Here is a 26,162-nt window from a genome sequence, read left to right as displayed (position 1 = left end):
GACATCAAGACTTCATTTCCAATGCAAGAAGTGATTAAAAGTATGAGATATTTCTCCCAAGATCCTAACATGTTTCAGTAAAAATTATACACAAATGACTGTCAAATGCAAGGGCTATAAATCAGGGCAGAAGGGGATGCGTAGGTTTTATAATGATTTTACCCAGCTAGCTAAGGTTGCTTTATGAGTGTGTACTTCCTTCCTAGGCATAGGTTAGGTTGTTGTTCATACTGTACCTGCACCAGATTTCAAACTGGACCCCACCTCCAGGCTCAAGCCCTTGTGACAAGAAGGCACTGAGCAGGAGCCTTTGCACTGGAATTTCAGTTGGCAATAGGAAAGAATGACGGTGTTCACTATTAAAGATGGGATCTGGAACACAGAGGGTAGTTGAAGTTCTGAAGGGCTTCAGAGTAATTCCTTTGGAAAAAAATAGTTCAAAATATAAAAAAAACCAATTAGTGTTTTATATGTAGTAGGACAGTACTTACGTATACAGTACTCAATTTTATCCTCTCAACAATCCTGTGAGAAAAATCTCCTATATTACAAGTGAGGATATGGGTACCTTGTGTTCATAAGTTAACCAAAAGGTCTAAGAGCCAGTAGGTAACAGACCTGGGACCAGAACCACATCTGCTACCTGTCACTTCTACTAGTCCCTAGGGATTCTGGTCTCCTAAGGTTCTATAATACAGAAGAGTTTTCCTTTGCTGGTGGACAATGCATGAAGGTTCAAAATGTCCCCACTTTTTTTTCTCAGTTGGTCATGGGGCTTGAACTCAGGGCCTGGGGCCTGCTGAGCTCTTTTTTGTTGTTGTTGTTGATGGGGCTTGAACTCTGGGCCTGGGCACTGTCTCTGAGCTCTTTGGCTCAAGGCTAGTGCTCTACTACTTGAACCACAGCACCACTTCTGGTTTTCTGATGCTTTATTAGAGATAACAGTCTTATGGACTTTTCTGCCTGGGCTGGCTTCGAGCCACAATCCTCAGATCTCAGCCTCCTCAGAAGCTAGGATTAAAGGCCTGAGCTACCGGTGACCAAGTGGAAGTTACTTTTTTAAATCCTCCAAACAACTAATGATTTCTATTATCTCCAATTGTTTGGATATGATTTATTCTCCAAAAGTTCATGTGCTGGAGAATTGGTCCCAGTGTGATGACACTGAGAGGTGCTATTCCTAAGAATATGAACCATACAAACATGGGATGACCTAATCTCCCAAACATACCATTTTCAAAGAAGTCAGGCTCTTTCAGCACACTGGACTGCGAGTCTTGAAATGGGAAGTAGTACTGGACATAACAATCTGCTTCTCCCCAGACTGTTGCCTGAAGAGGGATTAGCCCTCTAACCATCATTATATGGAACTCAAAGTGGTGCTCTATCAATCCATTTCCTTGGCCCTCTGCCTGCTAAATGAAACAGAAACACTGGTGAACTTCAAAGACAAGCTTGCTTTTTTTTTTGGCCAGTCCTGGGCCTTGGACTCAGGGCCTGAGTACCATCCCTGGCTTCTTCCCGCTCAAGGCTAGCACTCTGCCACCTGAGCCATAGCGCCCCTTCTGGCCGTTTTCCATATATGTGGTGCTGGGGAATCGAACCAAGAGCTTCATGTATAGGAGGCAACCACTCTTGCCACTAGGCCATATTCCCAGCCCAAGCTTGCTTAAAATATTACTCAAAAATTTCCCTTTGGGAAACAGAAAGCTTGTAATTGGATTCTGTGGGAAAAAAATGTTTTGGTAAAAAAAAACCCCTGAATTACACATACAACACTCCCCCCCCAGCTTAATTTGGCTGTAACAATTTAATAATTTGGTTCTGCAGATGGTGATATGGATGGAAGATATGAGTATAATAGGAAAAAAAAGCTATATTTTTGGATATCAAGCTACATAGGCAAACCTCTTAAGGATTTTCCTCTGTGCACATAGGGAGTAACATTTTGGAACTTTTTTTTTTTTTTTTGCCAATCCTGGGGCTTGAACTCAGGGCCTGAGCACTGTCCCTGGCTTCTTTTTGCTCAAGGCTAGCACTCTACCACTTGAGCCACAGTGCCATGTCTGGCTTTTTCTATATATATGGTGCTGAGGAACACAGGGCTTCATGTATATAAGGCAAGCACTCTACCACTAGGCCATATTCCCAGCCTCATTTTCCAACTTTTAATATGGAAATCTAGCAAAATTGAGTCTATACTGCAAACCAAGGACAATATCTTGGCTTCTATATCATTTTCAACTAATTATAAATAGTTTTCAATTCGAAAAACTGTCTATGAGGTAGTGTTTCACTATGTTCAGGCTGGCCTGGAACTTGGTAGGTAGCTCAGACTAACCTTGAACTCATGATCCTCCTTCCTCTGCTACATGACTGACTGGATACCAGGAATGCAACACCATGCTGGCAGAACAGCATCATACTGGGCTGGGGAATAGCTCAGTGGGAGAACTGTTTCTTTACATGCCTGAGGCCTTGGGTTTAATTTCCAGTGCCACAAAAAGACACATCCAATAACATATTGACACACACAGTTTTGAGTCCATAACATACAAATATTTTCCTAATAGTTCTTTTCCTCCTAGAGAAAAATTTGCCATTCAAATTCAGAGTTAAAAGGATAAAATACTTAGGAGGTAAGAACACTGCACATTGACTTACTAGGAAAGGCAACAAATGGACACAGTAAGATATGATGCCTGAAGTCAAAAGACTTGTGTTTGAACCCTAATTTTCCACTCAGAGACATAACATCATTGATTATATTTCATTACCTATAAATGAGTATGACATGACCCTCCTAATGCAGTTGTTATGGAAATAAACATGATAAGGTGTATTAAAACAAATTAATTTTCAGTTACAAGTAGGAAAAACACTAACTTTATAACTTGAACTTAGTCAACAGAGTTAAGATTTTGCTGACATATCTAGGATTATTTATTTCCTCTGAATTGTTAATGGAACTATTAAATTAATAAATGGAATATGAATATCTGGTTGCCTAACAGATTTTTTCCCCCTTTTTTATTTGTTATACTGGGGATCATATTCAGGGCCTTGCGCATCTACACAAAATTCTTCATCACTGAGCCACATGATCAGAACTATGTTTTCCTTCCAAATTAAAAAAATCTAAGAGCAGCAAAGAAAGCCATTTAAACCATCAAGGAAAATACCAAGGAGGGCTGGGGGCACAGTTCAAGTGGTAGGGCACCTGTCGGGCAAACACAAGGTGCCTTGAGTCTAAACCCCAAAACTGTCAATAAATCCAAAACAAAAGGCAATGATTCCTCTGAAGAAAAGCAAGTACTGAAATTAAGTTATATTCTTTTCTTCCTTTTCTTTGGCCAGTCCTGAGGCTTTTACTCATGGCCTGGGTACTGTCCCTGAGCTTCATTTGCTCAAGGCTAGTACTCTACCACTTGAGCCACACTGCCATTTCTGTTTATACGGTAATGAGGAATTGAACCCAGGGCTTCATGCATGCTAGGCAAGCACTCTATCACTAAGCCACATTCCCAGCCCAAGTTATATTCTCTTTTTGATCCTTCCTTTATGGAAATAAGGAATGGGGCAATGGTTTTGCTAAAATGTACAAAAGAAAATGGGCATATAGTTTTCTGTGAATCACAATGTTGAGTTACTACCTTAGAAACAGATGCTACAGATGGCTGGTCCAGGAAATGGGATGGCCTAGGGCTGAAAGGAGGGAGTGTTCCTTCTTCATTCCTTAATCTTTGCAGCGTCATTATCTGATCTGAAGAACCCATGGCTAAGAAGACTCGAAGACTCCCATTTTGGTGGCCTGAGAACACATCAATCACAGGCATGTAGTTGTCCACAGCAATAACCGGGTACTTAGCATCAAGCAGCAGGTGAAAAATCTTGGGATCTCTACAGAAGAAGAAAATTACAATCATCATTCATGTCAGAGTTGCCTTTTCTTTTTTCTTTCTTTCTTTTTTTTTTTGGCCAGTCCTGGGCCTTGGACTCAGGGCCTGAGCACTGTCCCTGGCTTCTTCCTGCTCAAGGCTAGCACTCTGCCACCTGAGCCACAGCGCCCCTTCTGGCCGTTTTCCATATATGTGGTGCTCATGTGTAGGAGGCAAGCACTCTTGCCACTAGGCCATATTCCCAGCCCCATAGAGTTGCCTTTTCTTACTTAACTCTTTTTCTCAGTTTGTTAAAACTGGATCTACAACTAGAAAAGCAATAGCAATTTTTTTTTCTGTTCAAAACAGTTTATTTCATTTTTTTGTCAGACAAACACACTGATGGAAACCTTTCATAAAGTTATTTATTTGAAAATACAAATATAAAATTATAGCAGTAGTGATTTTTAAGTGTGTGACTTCTGTCAGTAATTAATCAAAGTAAAATTACAAGGCAGGTAGTTAAAAATGCAGCAATTTCAGGGGTGAAAATGAGTCCAATGTATCTCTGCGTCATGCACGGCAGCCCTAAGCCCATGCTTTGCAATGAGTAGTATCTCAGATGAGGCTGCCTAGCTGCATTACAATGGAGGCACTGAGGTCAGGGAGCAAAGATATAGACTTAATTGTCTGGTAGGCAAAATTTGGATAATATTGTCAATGGTACTAATCATCTCCCGAGCTTACTAAGTGTTATGCATTGAACTACTTTTGAAGCATGTTTTTCTTAATTGGAAGGTCATTATGCTGAGCAAGATAAATGAAGCTCAGAAAAATCAAGATACTTTATGTTTCACTCATGTGTAAAATCTAAATCTAAAAAAAAATTCATGACATTTCTCCCTGCCCATCCCCCACCCCAGAGGGGTGCTAGTATTAGGATATACTCCCCCAGTCCTGGGGTTTAAACTCAGTGACTGGACATTGTCCCTAAGTTTCTTTGGTCAAGGCTAGCACTCTAGCCACAGTGCTACTTCTGGCTTTTTCTGCTTATGTGGTACTGAGGAATTGAACCCAGGGCTTCATGAATGCTAGGCAAGCACTCTACTAAGCCACTAAGCCACATTCCCAGCCCCTAAATGTACTTTTTTGTTGTTGTTTTTTTTTTTGTGCCAGTCCTGGGGCTTGGACTCAGGGCCTGAGCACTGTCCCTAGCCTCTTTTTGCTCAAGGCTAGCACTCTGCCACTTGAGCCACAGTGCCACTTCTGGCCATTTTCTGTATATGTGGTGCTGGGGAATTGAACCCAGGGCCTCATGTATATGAGACAGGCACTCTTGCCACTAGGCCATATCCCTAGCCCCCTAAATGTACTTTTTATAGTCATATAGAAAGTAGCAAAATGGAACTCACTAAACTGTTAAAAAAGTAGGTGGGATGAAGGAAGGATAGGAAAGATGAATAGAGACAGGATGAAAATGATTCAAAGTACACTGTAAATACAAAAATGAAAATCCTTTGTACATGTAATTTATGCTAATAAAACTATAAAAAAGGGAGGAGGAAGAAGGAGCAAGTAGTCATTAGAACCAGTAGAGCAGACAGAGGCATCTATGATTTCAGTAGTTATACTGACCATGATCACATTTTATAATGTTAACATTAAAAGAATTTTGCCAGTGTATTTTCTCACTGGATTCTAAGTGCTCAATAAGTGAGATAGGGGATTTATCTTAGTCCTCAGTTATGAGGTGGTAACTTTTGGCAGTAGAGCTCCTGTTAAGAGAAAGTGGACTCCAATGGGGAGACAGGGAGGAAATGAAGAGTAATAGAGGAGGTGATTTGATAAAAGAACATTATACGCGTATATAGAAATATCAAAGGAAACATATTTGAACCATTAATATTTACTAATAAAACAAAGCAATATTTACTAATAAAATATTTACAAATAAAACAGAGTGGACTCCTAGACTCCAGAGCCAGCCTATCTAAGTTCTAAGCCTGGTTCTACTTTTATAACAATTGTGACAAGTCAATTAATTCCTTTGTGTCTCTGTTAACTCATCTGTCCAACAGAGATTGTTTTATGATTAAATGATCTGATGCATGTAAGGCTGTCAGCATGGCATCTGAAACTTGGGAAGCAGTATCTGTCCAACTGTTTTGTGATAGGAGAAAGAGCAGCAAGTGTGGTGAGACTGAGAGAGGTCTTTTAAAGGGATAACTGAGCTACTCATGTTTGCAATCCCACAGAAATATTTTTCAGTCCACAGAGAAGGATGCAAAGTAACGAATGTGCCAAGGGATCCTATTTACTTGAATGACATGTAAAACTGATGGAGGGGTAGTTTCACCAGCCCAAGCAACTTGTCTTGTCCTGGACTCCGAACTTTATTCCAAGTTTCAATTATCATCACATTGTTCTTAAGCCTTTCCAGGTGTTTGGAAGAGAGAGAGACAGGAATCATCTGGGGGGAAAAAAGAGAAGAAGTCCACATTTGAGACAATTAATTTACACTTTTATACAACAAGCATTTACTAAGAGCCTACCATATGCATGAAGTGGTAGGAGTTAAAAACATTAAAATAAAACCTACTCTGCAGCCTTAATAGGAGTGGCACTTTGCTATTACTGACTAACACATAAAGGCCAATATGAAGTTTCTGATGACATAACTCATATACATGGGGAACAGAAAAGGTTATCAGTCATGCTAAACAAGCCCACCCAACCCTTTTCTAAGGCAAAAATACTCATTTCTTTTTTTAATTTAAATTTTTGTTATTATAAAGGTGATGTAAAGAGGGATTATAATTATGTAAGTTGGGTAGTGAGTACATTTCATTTTGGACAATGTTACTCTTTTCCTTGCTCTCTCCCAGCTTCAAAGTGCTCATTTCTAAACAGTGTTGAGAGATTTATTTTTTGGTGGTGCTAGGGCTTGCACTCAGGGTCTTATGAATGCTACACAGGAATTCTACTGCTTAAGCCAAGCCTCTTTCCCGTTTTTTGACCTGTTATTTTTGAGATAGGGTCTCACTTTTTGCCTGGGCCAGAATGGACTATAATACTATTTATATTCATAATATCCAGCTGAGATGACAGGTATGTACTATCATGCCCACCTTTTTCTGCTGAGACAAGGATCTTGCAAACTTCTTTGCTTGGGCTAGCCTTGAATTTTGATCCCCTGATCTTTGCCTCCAAAGTAGATATTACAGTATGAAGCACTGTCATCTAGCAAGAAAGATGTTTCTGAACAAGTATGGCTATTGTCTTGCAAAGTGTTGGAACACTTTTACAAAGACTACCAATCCAATGGCTGGGTAGTATTTCGTGTGATGGCACAATGCAAAACCTCTGCCCAACACCCATCAGAGCAAACAGCAAATCCATCTGTTCATTTTTCAATATTAAATTGTTTCAGAATTGACCAGCTGATGTTTGAAGGAGAAAAGACAAATCACAAAGAAAACAAGACATAGATACAAGAGAAGCTCCATCAAAATAATAGTAGAATCAAGGCACTACTTAACTATAAATCGTAAGGCTGAGCAGGAATTAACTAGGATGAAATGCTATGCGCTTCACTAGTGTTGTCCTGGCTGAGAAGGAAATTCAAGGCAAAAGGAAGAGCATATGTGAAGAAAAGAGAGTTGGAGAGGAAATACTGAATAGCTGAGCACAACTGGACCATGTAGTGTGATAGGAAGAATGACAGGCATGGAGACTACAGAAATGCATGCAGTCAGTTGTTAAAGCTTCTTAGAGGGCAAGCTAAGGTTTTGCATTCTATCTTAAAAACTTTAAAGAATATCTGGAAGGTTTGAAATATGGAAGCAAAATGTTCAGGTTACTGTTTCTTTTTGGTACACAAAGGAAAGAATGGACTGACAAGAGGTCAGAAATAATATACCAATCTGAAGTATATCTGGAATGATGGCAAGGCCTGGATGAAAGCAGTGGCAATAAAGTTAAAGGGATGCATTCCAGAGAGATACACATTCAGGTACAAAGTTCTTGTAAGATACTCGGGTGGTGATGTCCAGCAGGCAGTCAGATTCAGATATATGTAATTAGAAGGAAATGTCTGGCTTACATGGAGTTAGAGGTTTGGAAGTGAACTTCACAAAAGCGAAAGCTGTCTTGGGCTATACGGGCTTATGTCTGTAAACTACTAAGGAGGTAGAGATCAGGAGAATCTTAATTTGAGGTCAGCCTGGATAAAATGTTCATTAGATCCTTTCTCAGCCCACAGTCAGAGTGGTGGTTTATGGCTGTCATCCCAGCTATGTAGAAACCTTAAGTAGAAGAGCTGCATTTCAGGCTAGGCAGGGAATAAACACAAGATTCTATTTCCAAAATAACAAAAGCAAAAAGGGGCTGTGAGTAGGGGGTAGCTCAGGTGATAAAAGGCCTGCCCAGAAAGCAAAATAACCCTGGGTTTAATCCTCAGTACCAGAAAACAACAACAACAAAACCAGAAACAACCCCTCCCCACAAACCACAACCAAACAAAACCATCTCCCTAAACAAAAAAACAAACTGGAAGTGTGAGAATACAGGTTATGAAGTGATGTCCATATCTTTGAATGAAAGGTATGTTTGATTTGAAGAACATATAAAAGATTAATGAAAAGTCAAGAGCAAGGGAGAAAAATTGGGTCTCCACCCTTATCCTGAGTTTTCTCTTGGCCAAAAACTAAAAAAAAAAAAAAAAGAAATCCAGCATTTGAATCAGGAAGAAAGTTAAGTAAAACAAACAAACAAAATTCATAAAATAAAACTAAGAAAATAAATTTAAACACCAGCAGCAAAATTCCAAAGCACCTTTTTTTCTGATTTGTTTTTTGTCAGTTGTAGGGCTTGACAAATTCTAAATCATTGAAATAAATGAAGAATATCTAGGAAAAACATTATCAATAAAAATAAAATATACCAATAAAAATATAAGGAGAGGGCTGGGAATATGGCCTAGTGGTAGAGTGCTTGCCTCCTATGCATGAAGCCCTGGGTTCGATTCCTTAGCATCACATACATAGAAAAAGTCAGAAGTGGCACTGTGGCTCAAGTGGTAGAATGCTAGCCTTGAGTGGAAAAGAAGCCAGGGACAGTACTTAGGCCTTGAGTTCAAGCCCCAGGACTGGCAAAAAAAAAAAGTACTCAATACTTGATTTATGTGACGATAAAAAATGTTAAATTAAAATACTGATAAAAAGTTTTAAAATGTTGGCAATGTCTTTTTCTCTTTCCATTCAGTAGAACACACAAGATAATTACAAAGGTCTCTTCTGGTATGAGCATTCTAGATTCCTTTTAAGATGGCATTAGGACCCCCATATACAGTTACCTGAGAGAAGTTAAAGACTGGTTGTGTTGTACCCCAGGCAATGACAGATCTGGTGACTTCCTCTGTGCTGAAGAGTTTACAAGTTAAATAAACATTGCATGGTGGTTGTTTCTCAGATTCTCCAGTAATGAAATCTTTCCCATCTGGTACCATCAACAGCACATGCAACAATAATGCATTTTCTTTCATTGACCCATTAGCCTGATTTCCTAAATTATGGGAGGCCGGCATGAAGGTTGAAGAATTTGGTGCTACATGGCTTGGTGGCTTTGTATCGGAGAATGTCAATCTCTGTGCTTTCTTTGTGGTTTCTTCATGAACTTGATTTGTGTTCTGTGGATTTGGGGTACAAGTAGTCTCTTGGTTGGTTTCTAGCAGTATCTTATCTGGACTTGTAGCAACACAAAGGGGAACTTGTTGGATGCTGCCAGTTAGCTCAGTATTGGTACCAGCAAAATCCTTGTTATCTGTAACAAGTTCCATGGTTACCTACAAAACAACAAGAACATTCTGTAGAACTGGAATCAGAATTTTGGAACTGGAGGTACTAGGTTATCAGGAAACAAACCAACTTAGAAGAAAGAACAACAAACTGCATATACATCAACTTCTCAAGTTTAAGGAAACAGGCTGATTATCAATAATGTGAGCCCAGAGCAAGAACTTATGCCAGAAAGAAAAGGATGAAGATATTTTTTTGCTGGTCCTCGGGCTTGGACTCAGGGCCTGAGCACTGTCCCTGGTTTCTTTTTGCTCAAGGCTAGTGCTCTACCACTTGAGCCACAGCGCCACTTCTGTATATGTGGTGCCGGGGAAGTGAACCCAGGGCTTCGTGTATGGCAGGCAAGCACTCTTGCTCCTAGGCCATATTCCCAGGCCCTGAAGACATGTTTAAAGGATACAGAATCCAGTTGAAGAGGCTCTCAGTGACTAAATCTAGAACAATTTGAGTATCAAAATGAATGACAGTAATGGAGTCTCAAACTATTGAATAATATAAGAATCTGTGACTTCATATTAATATAAAAATTAACATGGGAGAAGTATATAGAACTATATATTCGTCTGTATTTCTTTCTGTACAGAAGAATGGCAGTGAATAAATGCTCAGGGAAGGCTGGAGATGTAGCTCAGTGGTAAGAGCACTTACTTGCATAGCATGCACAGGCCATGAAGCCCTGAGTTTAATTTCCAGGACTGAAAAATACAAAACAAAAGAGAGAAAGAGAGCAAAGAGAGAAAAACAGAGAGAGAGAGAGAGAGAGAGAGAGAGAGAGAGGAAGAGGAAGGAAGGAAAGGAAAGGAAAGGAAAGGAAAGGAAAGGAAAGGAAAGGAAAGGAAATACAAACCAAAGAAAATAGTGGAGCTAGAAATCACCACCATATAATTATAGTAATAGGACATTCTATAAAACATCATTACTTAAATATTAATGCACTCAAAATGGTTACAGACTAAAGAAGATTAGAAAGAAATGATAAGCGTGAATGAAAATCCTGAACTAAAGTGCTAAGAAGGAAGAAAACATTGGCATAGTTGGTGAAATGTGAGTATGGATTACAGATGGAATGTATTATCAATCTTAAGTTATTTTTATAATGAATACATATGCTATGTCCTTGCTCTTAGGAAATACATGCTAAAGATTTTAGGAGGAAATGGGCAAAAAGTCTCAAATAGTTTAGAAAAAAGTGTGTATCACATTGTATATGTATATATATAATATGTGTATACACATAGTATGGAGGAAACAGAAGGAAAGAAGGGAAGAAAAGGGAGAAAGAATTATAAAGCAAATGTAACAAAGGCTAAGAATGGGTAAGGCTGGGTGAAGGTCTTTGTAGTATTTCTCCCAAGTTTGAAGTTAATTCAAAATAAAAGTTAAAATGGTTAAAAAGTAAAAAAGAGCTGGTCACAGTGGCTCATGCCTATAATCCTAATTATTCGAGAGGCTAAGATCTGAAGATCATGGTTCAAAAGCCAGCCTGGACAGGAAAATCTGTGAGACACGTATCTTCAGTTAACCAGCCAAAAAAGTCAGAAGTGGTACTGTGGTTCAAGTAGTAGAGTGCTAGCCTTGGGCAAAAATAGCTCAGGGACAGCACTCAGTCCCTGAGTTCAAGCCCCACAACTTGTTAAAACAAAATAAAACAATAAAACAGCAGCAACAACAACAAAAAACCCAAGCGAAAAAGAAAAGAGAGGCAAAATTATGAAATTTTCAGGAGAGAAGTGGATACTAGTTGTTAGAAAAATTAATTACTAGAGATAAAGAGTTTTTACTGTTCCTTTTATCTGAAAGCTTTAGGTATTAAACTGTAAAGTTATTTTGTTCTACCAAATACGGTCAGCAATTAATCAATTTTAGTACTACTCTCAACAGAGATAAGACAGCAACAATTTATAGTCCTTCAATCATGTTTAATACACTGTTCAGATCTGAAACCTTGTAGTCTAGAAGGAACAAAGGAAGCAAAAAATAAAACCTGGATAAAAGGAGAGTAAGGTAGTGTTTCCCCCCCCCCCCCGCCTAATAATAGAATATGAGTCCTTAAAGGTAGTGTCACTTACTAGAAAGGAGAGGAAAAAGGAGACTTTCAGGAAGCAGCAGCAACATGAAAATAAAAATTAATAACATGTAGGCACAAATCGGGATGGTACCCTAGTAGTGCATTACATAGTTTGACAAGGCTATTGGTAAAGAAAGCAAAAGTGGAGGTTAGTACCCTGGATACTGTATATACGTGTATTAGAACTAGGGAAGGGAAAGGAAAAACCAAAATTGAAAGACAAAGGATAAAAAGACAAACCATTCCAAAAGCAATAATCATAAACCATTTGGTGTAAACCAACTGTACAACTCATGGGGGGGAGGGAAATGGGGAGGCGGCAGGCAGGGAAAAAATGAGGGAAGAGGTAACAAGTTGGATAAGAAATGTACTCACTGCCTTACATATGAAACTGTAACCCCTCTGTACTTCACTTTGACAATAAAGAAGAAAAAAAGTGGAGGTTGAGTGGTGAGTCCTGCACCTCATGCCTTGAGTAACTGAGTCAGGGGGATGTGTTAGACATACTATGAAGATTTTAAAGGTTCACTAAAGACACCAAGAAAAGCTACTCTGAAGTCACACATTCAAATTCTGCCACCTAGGATGGTGTTAAACACAAGGAAGAACCCAACCTTTTCTCCAATGATTTATACATTAGAATTCACTCTGTCAGGCACACAGTTACTTTTTTCCTTGCTTACTGCCACAAGACTAAGTCAATAATATAATTTATCTCTTTTTGGGACAGTCACTCTCATGCTTCAATGTCCTTCCTTGGCTCTTAGGCTAAAATCGAAACCCTTTACCTTGATTTACAAAACTTTGAATGAGGGCTGGGGGTATGGCCTAGTGGCAAGAGTGCCTGCCTCATATACATGAGGCCCTGGGTTCGATTCCCCAGCACCACATATACAGAAAATGGCCAGAAGTGGTGCTGTGGCTCAAGTGGCAGAGTGCTAGCCTTGAGCAAAAAGAAGCCAGGGACAGTGCTCAGGCCCTGAGTCCAAGCCCCAGGACTGGCCAAAATAAATAAATAAATAAAAATAAATAAATAAAACAAAACTTTGAATGATATGGCTCCTCCTGCCTGTATAAACCCTACTTCCTACCACTTGCCTACAATGTGCTAACATTCTACCCCTTGACATGCAAAATCCATTCTCATTTTAGGGCCGTGGCATGAACTTTTTACTTTGTCTTTCCTCAAATTTTGCCTTAAATGCCACTTGCTTGGAGAAACCATCCTACTTCCTCTTAGGAACCCACTGTCATTTTACTTCCTAAAGCACTTCTGCTGTCCTATTTCAACAGAGGTACCACAATAGCATAGAAGGACCCTTGCTTTTCTTGTTCACTGCTATATTCCAGTGCAAGCCACTAATACCTGCTCAGAAAATACTTCTAACTTCCTGAATATCTACCTACATACCTTAAGGGGGCCAAGTGTAGCCTGGTCATTTTCCTGTTGTACTGGAAGTTGGTCACTGAAGGACAGCAGCTCTGACTGAATGACAGTTCGCAAAATAAGTGATGCAGTTCCGATGACTTCTGGCTGTGGAAAGAAGCAAAGGAAATTTTAACTGAGGTGACACCCTATGATAGTTCATTAAAAAAGGTATGCTTTATGAAATACAAAGTTTAATTATTTTGTGTGCTAGTCCAGGCTTGACTTCAGGGCCTGAGTCCTGTCCCTGAGCTTTTTGGCTCAAGGCTAGTGGCTCTACCACTTGAGCCACAATTCCACTTCTGGTTTTCTGGTGACAAATGGAGATAAGAATCTCACTGACTTTCCTGTTCAGGTTGGCTTTGAACCATAATCCTCAGATCTCAGCCTCCTGAGTTGCTAGGATTACAGGTGTGAGCCACTTGCATTAGACACAAAGTTTAATTAAGACTCTACGTGTTTCCATATTCTATCATATTTTGGTCCTCCTTCTGATTTCACTACTTTTCTCTGGAAGGTAAGAGAATTTCATAAGTCACAAAGAGGTTGGAAGATCATTTTCTATTAAGAGTTACTGGGTTTGAACTTAAGGTTTTGAGCTTGCTAGGCAGGTACTTGATCATATAAGCCACACCTCCAATCCTATTTGCTTTATTCTTCAAATATTATTTCTCACTATGCTTTGGCTGGTCTGAAGTATGTTCCTCTCATTTATGCTTCTCACACAGCTGGGATGGCAGGTGTGTTACTCCCATACTCAGTTTTTTATTGGTTGAAATAGGGTCTTGGGTACTTTTTGCCCATCCTGTCCTAAATCCACAATCCTCCCAATCTCTACCTCCTAAGTGGCTGGGTGTATATCAGAATGCCCATCAAAAGTTAATTCATTACTTAAAATTGTTCAATCTTACTACTAAAAGTTAAAAAAAGGCTGGGCACTGGTGGCTCATGCCTGTCATCCTAGCTACTAAGGAGGCGATTTGAAGATGGTGGTTCAAAGCCAGCCCAGGCAGGAAAGTCCATGAGACTCTTAGCTCAAATTAACCACCAGAATACCAGAAGTGGTATGATAGCTCAAAGTGGTAGAGCACTAGCCTTGAGCAAAAGATTTCAGGAACAATGCCCAGGCCCAGGCCCTGAGTTCAAGCCCCATGACCAACCAAAAAAACAAAACAAAACCCTTAAATATTCACATATATATTTTAATAGGGTCTTACTATGTAGCTTAGGCTGATCTTGAACTTGTGATCTTCTTACCTCAATCTCTCAAATGCTGGGATTACAGCTACTACATGAGCCACTACATCTTATCAAGAACATATTTCTGAAGAAAAATGAAATACTCTCACAGTAATAATAAAAAACAGGACAAATCAAAATTGCATATAAGATTATATAACATTGTGTACATTTGAAAAAGACAAAAAAAAACCATCAATGTTGAAAATAGTTGTTTCTTAATGGTTGGATTATAAACAACTTTTGTCTTTTTTCAAATTTCTAAAAAAAAGTTTAATTTTTTCGTATTTATAAAAAGGTCATTCAAGGGGCTGGGGATATAGCCTAGTGGCAAGAGTGCCTGCCTCGGATACACGAGGCCCTAGGTTCGATTCCCCAGCACCACATATGCAGAAAACGGCCAGATGCGGCGCTGTGGCTCAAGTGGCAGAGTGCTAGCCTTGAGCAAAAAGAAGCCAGGGACAGTGCTCAGGCCCTGAGTCCAAGGCCCAGGACTGGCAAAAAAAAAAAAGGTCATTCATTAAGGGAGGGTTTTCAGAGGCTAACAACGTCTGTAATCCTAGTTACTAAAAAAGATGAAACCTGGAAGACTGAGGTTCAAAGGTAGTCCAGGAAGAAAACAGTGAGACTCTATCTCTAATTAACCATCAAAATACTGAACTAGAGGTAAGGGCTCAAGAGGTAGAGCACTAGCCCTAGAGCAAGAAAGATAAATGAGCGTATGAGACCCTGACTTTAAGCCCTAGTACTAGAATAAAAAAGTTATTAATTAATTATTTAGTTACAGATAAGTTATTTGGTGAATATGCTAAAATATTAAGAGGTTATCTTGAGGTTGTATGAAGATTGAAGAATTATATGATTTCTTTTTCTCTTAGTTCTATTTTTCTATTTTCCCCCAAAGAGCTTATATTACTGTAGTCTATGAAAAAACCCACCAAGGGAATACAAGTGTATACTTTGTGTTATCCATTCCAAAGACGAGGTAAAACCACTTTATAAAGGATACTCAGTCACTGAAGGAAGTAAATATTGCTAATGTCATAGTTTGTTGATTTATGTGGTACTGGTTGAACATAAATTTTATGTTTCTTTTCTTATAAACTGCTACTTTACAATATATTATTTTGGCCATGAATTACATACTTTAGGAATTCTACTGCAAAGAGGAAGTAGAATCTCAAACAAAGGCAAACATAACATATAGCAATACAGTCATCTCCTTATAATGGGGGCACAGTAAGAAGACTGAGAAAATGGACTCTAAAGATAGAAGACAGGATAGAGTTATAATTCTGCTTTTTATTTACCTGGTTAATCATACATGGTACTTAACTTCACTAAATCTGTTTCTTTATCAAAGAAGTAAATGTACTAATATACTTCATCCACAGAATTGTTAAATTTGATGTGTTTGTAGAGCCTTTAGCCTAATATCTGGCTAATAAACAGCAGAAACTAGAAACAATAACAATAAGCACAAAAACAGTTATTTTTGTAATTTATTTATTAATTAAACACAATTTTTTGTGCAAAAAGGGTACAGTTACATAGTAGGGTAGTGTGTACATTTCTTGTGATATCTTACACCCTGTTTTTCTTTCCCTTCCCTAGGTCAGGTAGACATATATACAATACACAATGTACCAAGAACATATACAGTAGCCACGTGGCCTACACCCAAGAAAATTCGCCTAGGGCTTTAAATGTAATGTTGATATTAGACAATATGTCGACAGTAGTCTTATATGAACGTACATACATAGCTTTTGAGCTATTGTATTCCACTGAGAGGTCAATTTTTGACCTTTATATGTTGAGTAGTTGTTTGGTTTTAGTTATATAATGTTGGGTCGCTGACCCAATCCTGTGGGAAATACCATTTGACAAGCAGTTTTTGGTTTCACAGACCTGGTCTCTACTGTCTCTCCATCACCCCATCTTAACAGTCATATATCAGGGAGATCATGCCCCTTTGTTCTAGGCTTGTCTCGCTCAACATTATTTGTTCAAGTTCTGACCATTTCCCTGCGAATAACAATATTTCACCATTCCTAATCGCTATGTAGTCTTCCATTGTGTATAGGTACCATATTTTTTGGATCCATTCGTCTGTGGAGGGGCATCTGGGTTGTTTCCATATTTTGGCTATTGTGAATTGTGCAGCGATAAACATAGAAGTGCAAATGTCTTTTTGATATCTTGGCACCTGCTGTTCAGGATAGATGCCTAGGAGTGGTATGGCTGGGTCATAGGGTAGGTCTATATTGAGCTGTTTGAGAAACCTCCATACTGTTCTCCAAAGTGGTTGTACTAATTTGCACTCCCACCAACAACGGAGAAGGGTTCCTCTTTCCCCGCACCCCCTCCAGCATTTGTTGTTGCCTGAGTTCAGAGTATAGGCCATTCTAACTGGGGTGAGGCGGTATCTCAGGGTTTTTATTTGCATTTCTTTTACTACCAGGGATGTTGAACATTTCCTCATAACAACAACAGTTATTAGCGTTAAGTATTGCTACAGCCTAGAGAAATGCCTACTTTAGGTAGGAACAAAATTTTAAGACTGCTCCAAATCTCTGAACTGAGAGGTTTTGAGGTAAACTGAGAGATTAAAATTACTACAGTACCTTTTTCTGTGGAGTTTTCTTTGCATAGATCTGGAAGGTGAGTTTAGAATTCCACCAGTGCTCTATCATTGGGCCATTGAACTGTACTGGAAACACATATCGCTGCTGGAATTTCACCACTGTAAGAAAAAATAAAGATAATGCATGAGAGAAAACACAGATCAAGGGCACATGTAGGTCTGCCACAACCCAGTTGAGTGATCTTAGATAAGCTACTTCATTAATTCATGTTTTTCCCATTTGTGTGTATGTTTAAATGTAAGGATTAAGTGGCTAATGCAGAGTAGTTGCTAATTAAGAGTAGAACTCTTGGGCTGGGGATATGGCCTAGTGGCAAGAGTGCCTGCCTCGGATACACGAGGCCCTAGGTTCGATTCCCCAGCACCACATATACAGAAAACGGCCAGAAGCGGCGCTGTGGCTCAAGTGGCAGAGTGCTAGCCTTGAGCGGGAAGAAGCCAGGGACAGTGCTCAGGCCCTGAGTCCAAGGCCCAGGACTGGCGCAAAAAAAAAAAAAAAAAGAGTAGAACTCTTCCTACACAGTAGTCTAGTTCCTGTAAGGGTAAGCTATCACTAGTTACAGAAACTCTACTGTAGAGTTTAATGCGTCTACATTAATTATCTCATTTGCTAGTGCATACATTTCTTGCATAATTATAGGCAACCTTTGCTTTGCAGGTAATAATTTTTCTTTTCTTTTCTTTTTGGTCCAAGACTGGGACTCAAACTTGGTACCTGATACTTGTGTTTACTGGCTAGCACTCAACTGAGCCATACCTCCAACCCCTGTAGGTAAATATCTTAACTCAAATTTCTGTTTATCTGTAGTTCCACAATGATAAATTGGGTTCTAACTAGCTAAGTTTCAATTATCACTACATGGGCAAAATGAGACTTTCTTTTCAGTTTTATAGCTATTTAAAGAAACTTATCACATGTTATTTAGGTAAAAGGAGGTAGAAGAGAAAGACCTGAGGAAACAAGCCTCTCTCCACCCCCTTCTCGTATGTAGGGGTTTTATTTTAAAAAATCAGTTTAATCAGCTGATCATGGAGGTGCAATGCCTATAATCTCAGCACTTGGAAGGTTGAGGCAGGAGGATTGAGAATTTGAGGCTCTATCTCAAAAGCTGGGTGTTGGCGGCTGAAACTTGTAGTCTTAGCTACTCAGGAAGATGAGATCTGAAGATCGAGGTTCAAAGCCAGACTGGGAAGAAAAGTCTGTGAGGCTCTTATCTCCAATTAATCACCAGAAAACTGGAAGTGGTGCTGTGGCTCAAAGTGGTAGAGCACTGGTCTTGAGTGAAAGATCTCAGGGACCGCGACCTAGCCCTGAGTTGAAGCCATATGACCAACAAAAAAAGACAAACAACAAAATAAAAACAGGCAATGCCAGTGACACACACCTGTGTTAATAACTACTCAAGAAGCGGAGACCTAGAGGATCTAGAAGCTAGCCAGAGAAGAAGAGCCCATGAGACTCCATCTCCAATTAACCAAAAAAGCTGAGTTGGCCTGCCAGTCAAGCAAGCAGGCCATTTGAGTTCAAAAACAAAACCTGAGCAAGACAAAAAAAAAAAATCAACAAAATCCCAATAAAAACAAAGAAAACAGTTGATTCCTTTAGAAGCGCCTCTAATATGCTTACTTTCAGCTAACATGATTGCTCTGGACAAACCTCTAAAAAGCTATTGATGCTGTTGATAATTTAAGCATGAAAAGAACTGCCTACCTTCCATTAAAACAAATCTTACATGCCCCAACTCTTCCTGAAGTTGATGGGGAGAATGAACTAATATGGTCTAGTAAAAGGGTGTATTATATTACTTTAGATGATACTTCTGGGGAAAGGAGATATTAGGTCTTTGAGCTGGCAATATAATCACTCTACCATTTGAGCCATGCCTCCAACCCATTTTGTATTACTTTTTGAATAGAGTCTTATGTTCATGTGCCAATTGGCCTGGACTAAAAGCCTCCTATTTATGCTTTTCAGATGACAAGCATACACTACCACACTCAACTTTAATTGGTTGAGATGAAATCTTGCTAACTTTTTGCCCAAGCTGGTCTTGAGCCACAATCTTCCCATCTCCACCAACTGAGTAGCTAGGATAAGCATGGGCCACAATGTTTAGCTAGATTATGTATTTAAGGATAAATATTTATGTCTCATATTTGGGCAAGATATACTCACAACAAATGAGAAAATTCACCTGAGCAAGAGTTATTAATTTGTAATACCCTAAGATTGAAACAACTTAAATACTGACCAATAGAGGGCTGTAATTATGGTCTACCATCACAATAGAATAGTTTATATTTATAAAAAAATGAAAAAGCTCAAGCCGGGTGCTGGTGGCTCACACCTGTAATCCTGGCTACTCAGAAGGCTAAGATCTTCAAAGTCAGCCTTGGCAGAAAAGTCCCTATGAGACTCTTGTGTGTGTGTGTGTGTGTTTTTTTTTTTTTTTGGCCACTTGTGGGGCTTGGACTCAGGGCCTGAGCACTGTCCCTGGCTTCTTTTTGCTCAAAGCTAGCACTCTGCCACTTAAGCCACAGCGCCACTTCTGGCCATTTTCTATATATGTGGTGCTGGGGAATCGAACCAAGGGCCTCATGTATGCGAGGCAGGCACTCTTGCCACTAGGCCATATCCCCAGCCCCCCCTATGAGACTCTTATCTCCAATTAACCACTCAAAAACCAGATATGGAGCTGTGGCTGAAAGTGGTAGAGTACTAACCTTGAGTAAAAGAGCTCAGTGACAATATCCAGACCCTGAGTTCAAGCCCCATGACCAACAAAGAAAAAGCTCTTTTATATTCTCATGTGGAAAACTTCCTAAGACATAATGTGAAAGATAAGGTATAGAACAGTGTAGATGGTAGTCTAACACTTGCACAGAAATAGGTTAGAGGAAAAAAAATAGGTTAGAGGAAGGACAGAATAAACACAGTTGCTGTTAAATGCACACAACAGCTCAGAAAGAATATAAAAGTGATCATTTATTGTTTGCCTACAAAACTGGAGCCCTGAAACCATGTGAATGGATCATTTAGTTCAAAAAGCATGTAAACAATAAAGCAAAACAAACGTAAAATCTAATGTTATTACTATGCTGTGTAAAATCTTTTTCAACTACGTAGGAGAATAGGAAGGACTGTCTTTTACTTCTCTAAGTATCTCCCACAGTTGTACCTCTCAAGTGTTAATGGATTTTTGTTTGTTTTCTTTGGTCAGTCCTGGGCCATGAACTCAGGGTCTGAGCACTGTCCCAGGCTTCTTTTTGCTCAAGGCTAGCACTCTGCCACTTGAGCCACAGTGCCACTTCTGGCCGTTTTCCATATATGTGGTGCTGAGGAATCAAACCCAGGGCTTCATGTATACGAGGCAAACCCTCTTGCCACTAGGCCATATATTCCCAGCCCTCAACTGTTCATGGAACCAAGCAAAAATATTTTCATACTATGTCAGAAGTGTGTATAATAATGGACTACAGGAAAATAAATGATTATTTGTTGTTTTTTTTTACATTTTCTCCGAACACTAAAATTTATTAGCTAAAGACAGAATCCGAATTTTAATTATTATTATTATTTTTTGCTAGTTCTGGGCCTGAGCACTGTCCCTGGCTTCTCTTTGCTCAAGGCTAGCACTCACTCTGCCACTTGAGCCAAAGCACCACTTCTGGCCATTTTCTATATATGTGGTGCTGGGGAATCGAACCCAGGGCTTCATGTATACAAGTCAAGCACTCTTGCCACTAGGCCATGTTCCCAGCCCCAGAATCCGAATTTTAATTAACTTATAAAAAGGTAGTAAATGATTATTTTTTATTCTTTAGGGAATAGCTAATGCCACTGTGAAGAGGTAGGTATATTTCCTCTAGTTATATAATGAGGGTTTAGTTTGCAGAGGAATTGTTTTCTTTATAAAGTTGGAGTTTTGGGGCTGGGAATATGGACTAGTGGTAGAGTGCTTACCTAGCATGAATGAAGCCCTGGGTTTGATTCGCAGCACCAGACATAGAGAAAGAGCTGGAAGTGGCACAGTGGCTCAAGTGGTAGAGTGTTAGCCTTGAGCAAAACAAAGCTAGCGACAGTGCACAGACCCCGAGTTCAGCCCCAGGACTGAAAAAACCAAAAAGATAAAGTTGGAGTTTCAAGGGATGCCAGTGTTTATTTATGCCATTTCTTCGGTTCCAAAATGGTTCTACTGTATTCTAGAAACTTGAAATATGTAATTTGAAACCCTTAGTAAAATTCTGATTTAATTTTATAAAAACGAAACAAAATAAAAACAAGTTAGGAGTGGTGGTATATGCCTGTGATCCCAGCCACTTCGGGGGCAGAGGTAGGAGAATCCAATGCTAGACTGGACAACAATGGAAGAAACTAAATAACAAATTAAAAGCAAAATATGTCTGAGGACATGCCTAGCTATTGTAAGGCCCTGCATTCAATTTTCAGAATCACCAGTAATAATAACCACCACTACCACCCCCACCACAATAAAAGTAATAATAATAATACCGACAATTAAAAAATGGGCAGTCTGTGAAGACATTTTTCTAAAGAAAATATGCAAATGGTCGATAAGCCCATGAAAAGATGCTCAACATCACTAGATATGTGAAAATGCAAATTAAAATAATAATCATAAAGGGATTTCATATCTACGAGGATAGCCAGACTTTTAAAAAATTATGAAAAATAATAAGTGTTGGTGAGGATGTTGAAAAACTAGAACTCATATACGACCATAAAATGGTATACTAGGGAGTTCCTCAAAATGTTAATTACCTAGAAAACGGAAATATGTATTTTATAAAAGCCAAACAATCAATTTCACAGTAGCATTATGGCAAAACTGCTCAAAGTGGAAACAACCTGTTAGATATCCCTGCCTGATAAAGCATACCACACATGTCCAAAAGGGGAGGAAAAGTTTAATGCCAGAAAGAGACTGGCAGACTGTCTCCATCAGGACAGGGAATAGCAGCTGCCACTAAGCTATGGAGGGGTATTTATAGGGAGGGAGCCTACAAGAAGATGGGGGATGGCATTTTAAGTGGGAGGTGAGGTTAGCATTAGATAGGCCAGGCCAGGTGGCCAGGATGGGTCAGAGAGACCTTGAGACGCAGACAGCAGTCAGTCAGGTAGAACCTTGGCCGCTGGAATGTCAGCCCTCATAGAATGACTCCACCCAGCTAACACAACCCAAATGTCTATCAGCTTATGAATGGATAAATGTGCATGAAATATTGCTACAACACAAAAGGAACACTGATACGTACCATGGCATAGAGAAAATTTAAAATACTATGGTAAACCAAAGAAGTCACAACCATCACACATTACGTAATTCTATTTATATGAGAGATCCAGAATGGACAAATTGATTTAAAGATTAGTGACTGCACTGGGGAAGGAAATAGGAAGTGAATGTTAGTAAATATGGGGTTTCTTTTACAGATAGAAATAGTCTAAAACCATTGAACTGTACATGTAAAATGAGTGAAAATGAGTGAAAGAATGTGATCTAAGAGATGTTCTGAGTTCTATTCAGTCCCAGAATCGCTGGCCAGTTCCCTTACTTATAAATGAAAAGAATGTATTAGAAAAGTCAGATGAGTAACGAGGGGCTCAAAAAACTCTTCCAAAATCAAAGTAAGAAGCCAGTTTGTCTTACTTCCATCTGTAATTTTACTGGAGGCAAGCCGAACAACCTCAGTGATCAATGCTGTCTTTCCAAGCTTACTTTTGGAAAAGCCCACAGGAAAGTGATATTCCACAAAGAAAGTGCTAAAAAAAGAAAAAAGTTATCAAAATGAGTATCACAGAAAGTGGAAATATTTTGGGGAGGGATATGGGAAAGGGAGGGTTACAGGAAAAGAGGGAGAAAGGGTGAGAAAATGCAGTCATTATATTCAATGTGTATTAAGTAAAAATTGAACTATGTAACTTGTAACTTGACAGTAGGGATGGGAGGGGGAAAATGGGAAAGAAGATGGAAGGAGTGACATTGACCCAAAAGCACTATACTCATAACCTGACTTATGAAATTGTAACTCCTCTGTACAACTGCTTAATAATAAAAGAAACAATGCGATTAAAAAACAAATAGTAAACCTGCTTTCTGCTTGTAAATATATTATATATTTTTGAAGGATCCATTTTCAGGACCTAATATCTTCAGAAACTGTACTTCTTCAAAGCCTTCATCAATCTGGCCATGTGGAGTGAAAGGCTCTCTTGTATGAGATTCCATGATACTTTTAATACATCCATTTTTGACCTTAAAGCCCGATGTTACAGATAGCCATTTAAATATTTCCTTTGCTTTAAGATCAGAATTTGCATTTTAGTGTTCTTTTTACCTTATTTGCCTGGCATAGTTCTTGGAACCTAGAGGACATTGAATTGATTTGTATTGAGGGATGGCACATCAAAACACATGACAATTTATTTATTTATTTTTGCCAGTCCTGGGGCTTGATTTCAGGGCCTGAGCACTGTCCCTGGCTTCTCTTTGCTCAAGGCTAGCACTCTGCCACTTGAGCCACAGCACCACTTCTGGCCATTTTCTATATATGTGGTGCTGGGGAATCGAACCCAGGGCTTCATGTATATGAGGCAAGCACTCTTGCCACTAGGCCATATCCTCAGCTCAACACATGACAAATTATAAAGTTATATAACTGAAATTATTATTAACCACACTTTCCCAAAACTTCAAATTTACCTTTTTCATTTAGAAACATACCGCTTTTTTGCTGTTACCAGCTTAGCTGGTCTCCCAGCAAAGCTTTTTTTGCCAGAGGTCATCTGAGGACTATCTGGAGGGACTCCCATTGTTTCAATGATGATTCTGACTGAATGTATTCTACCTAGAAGAGCCAGTCTAGCCATACTTAGTGTCACCACTTGGGTATCTTCTGGAATTTCTGAGGGCATCTGTTCAACCAAATTTCTGCAAAGAGTTCATACAGACAAGCAAGTAGTTAGAGGCCCAACATTACAGTCTGACAGGAAAGAGGAGAAAGGATGTAGGGCAACAAGTGCAAATGGCTCTAATGATCAGAATTTTAGTCTTAGTATACAATGAGAGAAATCTCAAAAAATGTAGACAAATTCTTTTAATCTAAAGATTTATATCCATCCAAGTGTAGAAACTGACGTTATGGAGGTAGGTATTCATAGAAAAGACAGTTTATTTCAGTTATCCACTATTCTGATACAAACTACTGTGTCATTTGCTTTCCTTAGGGGTATTTTCTACATAGGTGTGATCACATATACATACAAGTCTGTACTGTGCTATCTCCCTTAAATTATTCTTATTTTTCGAGGGATCATAGGTAGTGATTCCTAGAGCTCGTTATGCTTGACAACCACTCTACCATTTCAGCTAAACCCCAAGTCCTTTTGTTTTGCTTTTGAGATGGAATTTTCTTAACTTTCCCCAGGCTGGCCCAAAATCTTGATCCTGCCTCTGCCTCCTTAGGTATGATTATGTGTGCTACCACACTTGGCCTCCCTTACACAAGTTTAAGGACTGCAATGCTTTACTAAGTTACTATAATCTAATTACTCTGATAATGTTGAGCAAACACAGGTCATCTGACTTAAGGAGAGCTTGTGAAAATCATGTTCCTTTGCTTTGGTTCAGAGGCTCACCTGTTTTCTTCCACTGATGTTCTCTTTAGCTTCTGATCACTTGGTTCTAGAACCTTTGTAGATCTACCAGGAACTTTTGACTGGTTCATTTTTTTAGAATGGATCATATCATCATCTTCACTAAGAATATCACTGATGCTGCCATCAGACTTCTATGGGGAAAAGAAACAGAGTGGGACATAAAAGATAATTGCTTTCAGGATAGCAGTTATGAAACATTTCTCTGAAAGTCAGACAAATGTTCCTTGTGCATTCATTCTCTTTAGAAGATAAATGTCTAACAGTAGGGACACAATTTCATATTCCTCTTGCTCATACATAAAACAATCTAAAGTTCGCAAAAAGAATGTAACAAGTTCCACCCAAGGAAAATAAATGAAAGTAGATTAAGATCTCAAGCTGGGCACTGGTGGCTTATGCCTGTAATAGCTACTTTGGAGGCTAAGAGTTGAGGTTCAAAGCCAGGCAGATAAATCTAAGAGATTCTTATCTCCAATTAAACAGCAAAAAGCGGAAGTGAAGCTATGGCTCAAGTGGTACAGTGCTAGCCTTGTGCAAAAGAACAAGAAAAAAAAGCAAAAAAGCTAAACAAGAGCAAAAAGCCCTAAGTTCGAGTCTCAGTTCTGGGGAAAGAAAAATCTCAATGTTATACCATTATTAATTGCCTATAAAGCATTTGTTATTTCTCTAAATGCTGCATGTACATTTCCAATACCACGTTGCTTCAAGGTGTTCTAATCTCAAGTGAGAAAACTCAGGCAGCTATGAACAGTTTTGATCTCCATGATTTTAAAAACCTGTATCTCTACAATAGTTTGAGGCCAAATGACTGGAATGGTGTCATCAAACCAATCTTTGCATCCAAAGATTCTCTTTTCACTACTCATACCATAAATTACTCATTTTACAAATTTCTCTCATGGGGGAACCAGTGGCTAAGTTCCTTTAATTTTTTTTTTTTTGAGACAAGACAACAATTGATCAATTAGTCCCTTATAGTATAATATATAAAATAGAGAAGATAGCATTATAACGATTTGTATTTTTTTTAAATCATAAGACTTGCTAATATAAATTCAGAAGACCAATTCAGAGTTATGTTAGCCTGTCATCTCCAACTTCTACTCTTCAGCATTCCAAGGTATTAAATAATGTGTTAACCTACAATAACAGCAACAAATCCTGTTATCCTAAGACTGTCCTTCTAGCTGGGCATGGTAGCTCACATCTCTGATAGACATTGGGAAGATTTCGAACTGAGGTTAAACCTGGGCAAAAATTCGCAAAACCCCATTTTGACCAATGGTTGGGCATGGTGCTATGTGTGTGTCATCTCAGCTATGCAAAAAACCCAAACAGGATCATGGCATATGCAGGCCTACCCAGTCA

At 39.0% G+C, this 26,162-nt stretch overlaps 1 protein-coding gene across 3 annotated transcripts in view; it reads right to left on the bottom strand.

The window, feature by feature from the left end:
• Nucleotides 1–26,162, bottom strand: part of C2cd3 (C2 domain containing 3 centriole elongation regulator) — a 95,721-nt gene that overhangs the window by 47,906 nt on the left and 21,653 nt on the right. For all 3 annotated transcript variants that reach the window (XM_048360586.1, XM_048360585.1, XM_048360587.1), the window contains 10 exons: nucleotides 24,774–24,925; nucleotides 23,860–24,066; nucleotides 22,786–22,898; nucleotides 17,094–17,212; nucleotides 13,213–13,335; nucleotides 9,232–9,720; nucleotides 6,197–6,348; nucleotides 3,654–3,900; nucleotides 1,232–1,415; nucleotides 237–420 (listed from right to left, as the gene is read on the bottom strand). In XM_048360586.1, the coding sequence (XP_048216543.1) occupies nucleotides 237–420; nucleotides 1,232–1,415; nucleotides 3,654–3,900; nucleotides 6,197–6,348; nucleotides 9,232–9,720; nucleotides 13,213–13,335; nucleotides 17,094–17,212; nucleotides 22,786–22,898; nucleotides 23,860–24,066; nucleotides 24,774–24,925 (1,970 nt within the window). The remainder of the gene's footprint in view (nucleotides 1–236; nucleotides 421–1,231; nucleotides 1,416–3,653; nucleotides 3,901–6,196; nucleotides 6,349–9,231; nucleotides 9,721–13,212; nucleotides 13,336–17,093; nucleotides 17,213–22,785; nucleotides 22,899–23,859; nucleotides 24,067–24,773; nucleotides 24,926–26,162) is intronic.

Source organism: Perognathus longimembris, chromosome 13, assembly GCF_023159225.1.
Source record: "Perognathus longimembris pacificus isolate PPM17 chromosome 13, ASM2315922v1, whole genome shotgun sequence".
NCBI lineage: Eukaryota > Metazoa > Chordata > Mammalia > Rodentia > Heteromyidae > Perognathus > Perognathus longimembris.
The sequence above is the reverse complement of the archived record's forward strand: the minus strand, read 5'-3'. Positions and strand labels throughout refer to the sequence as shown.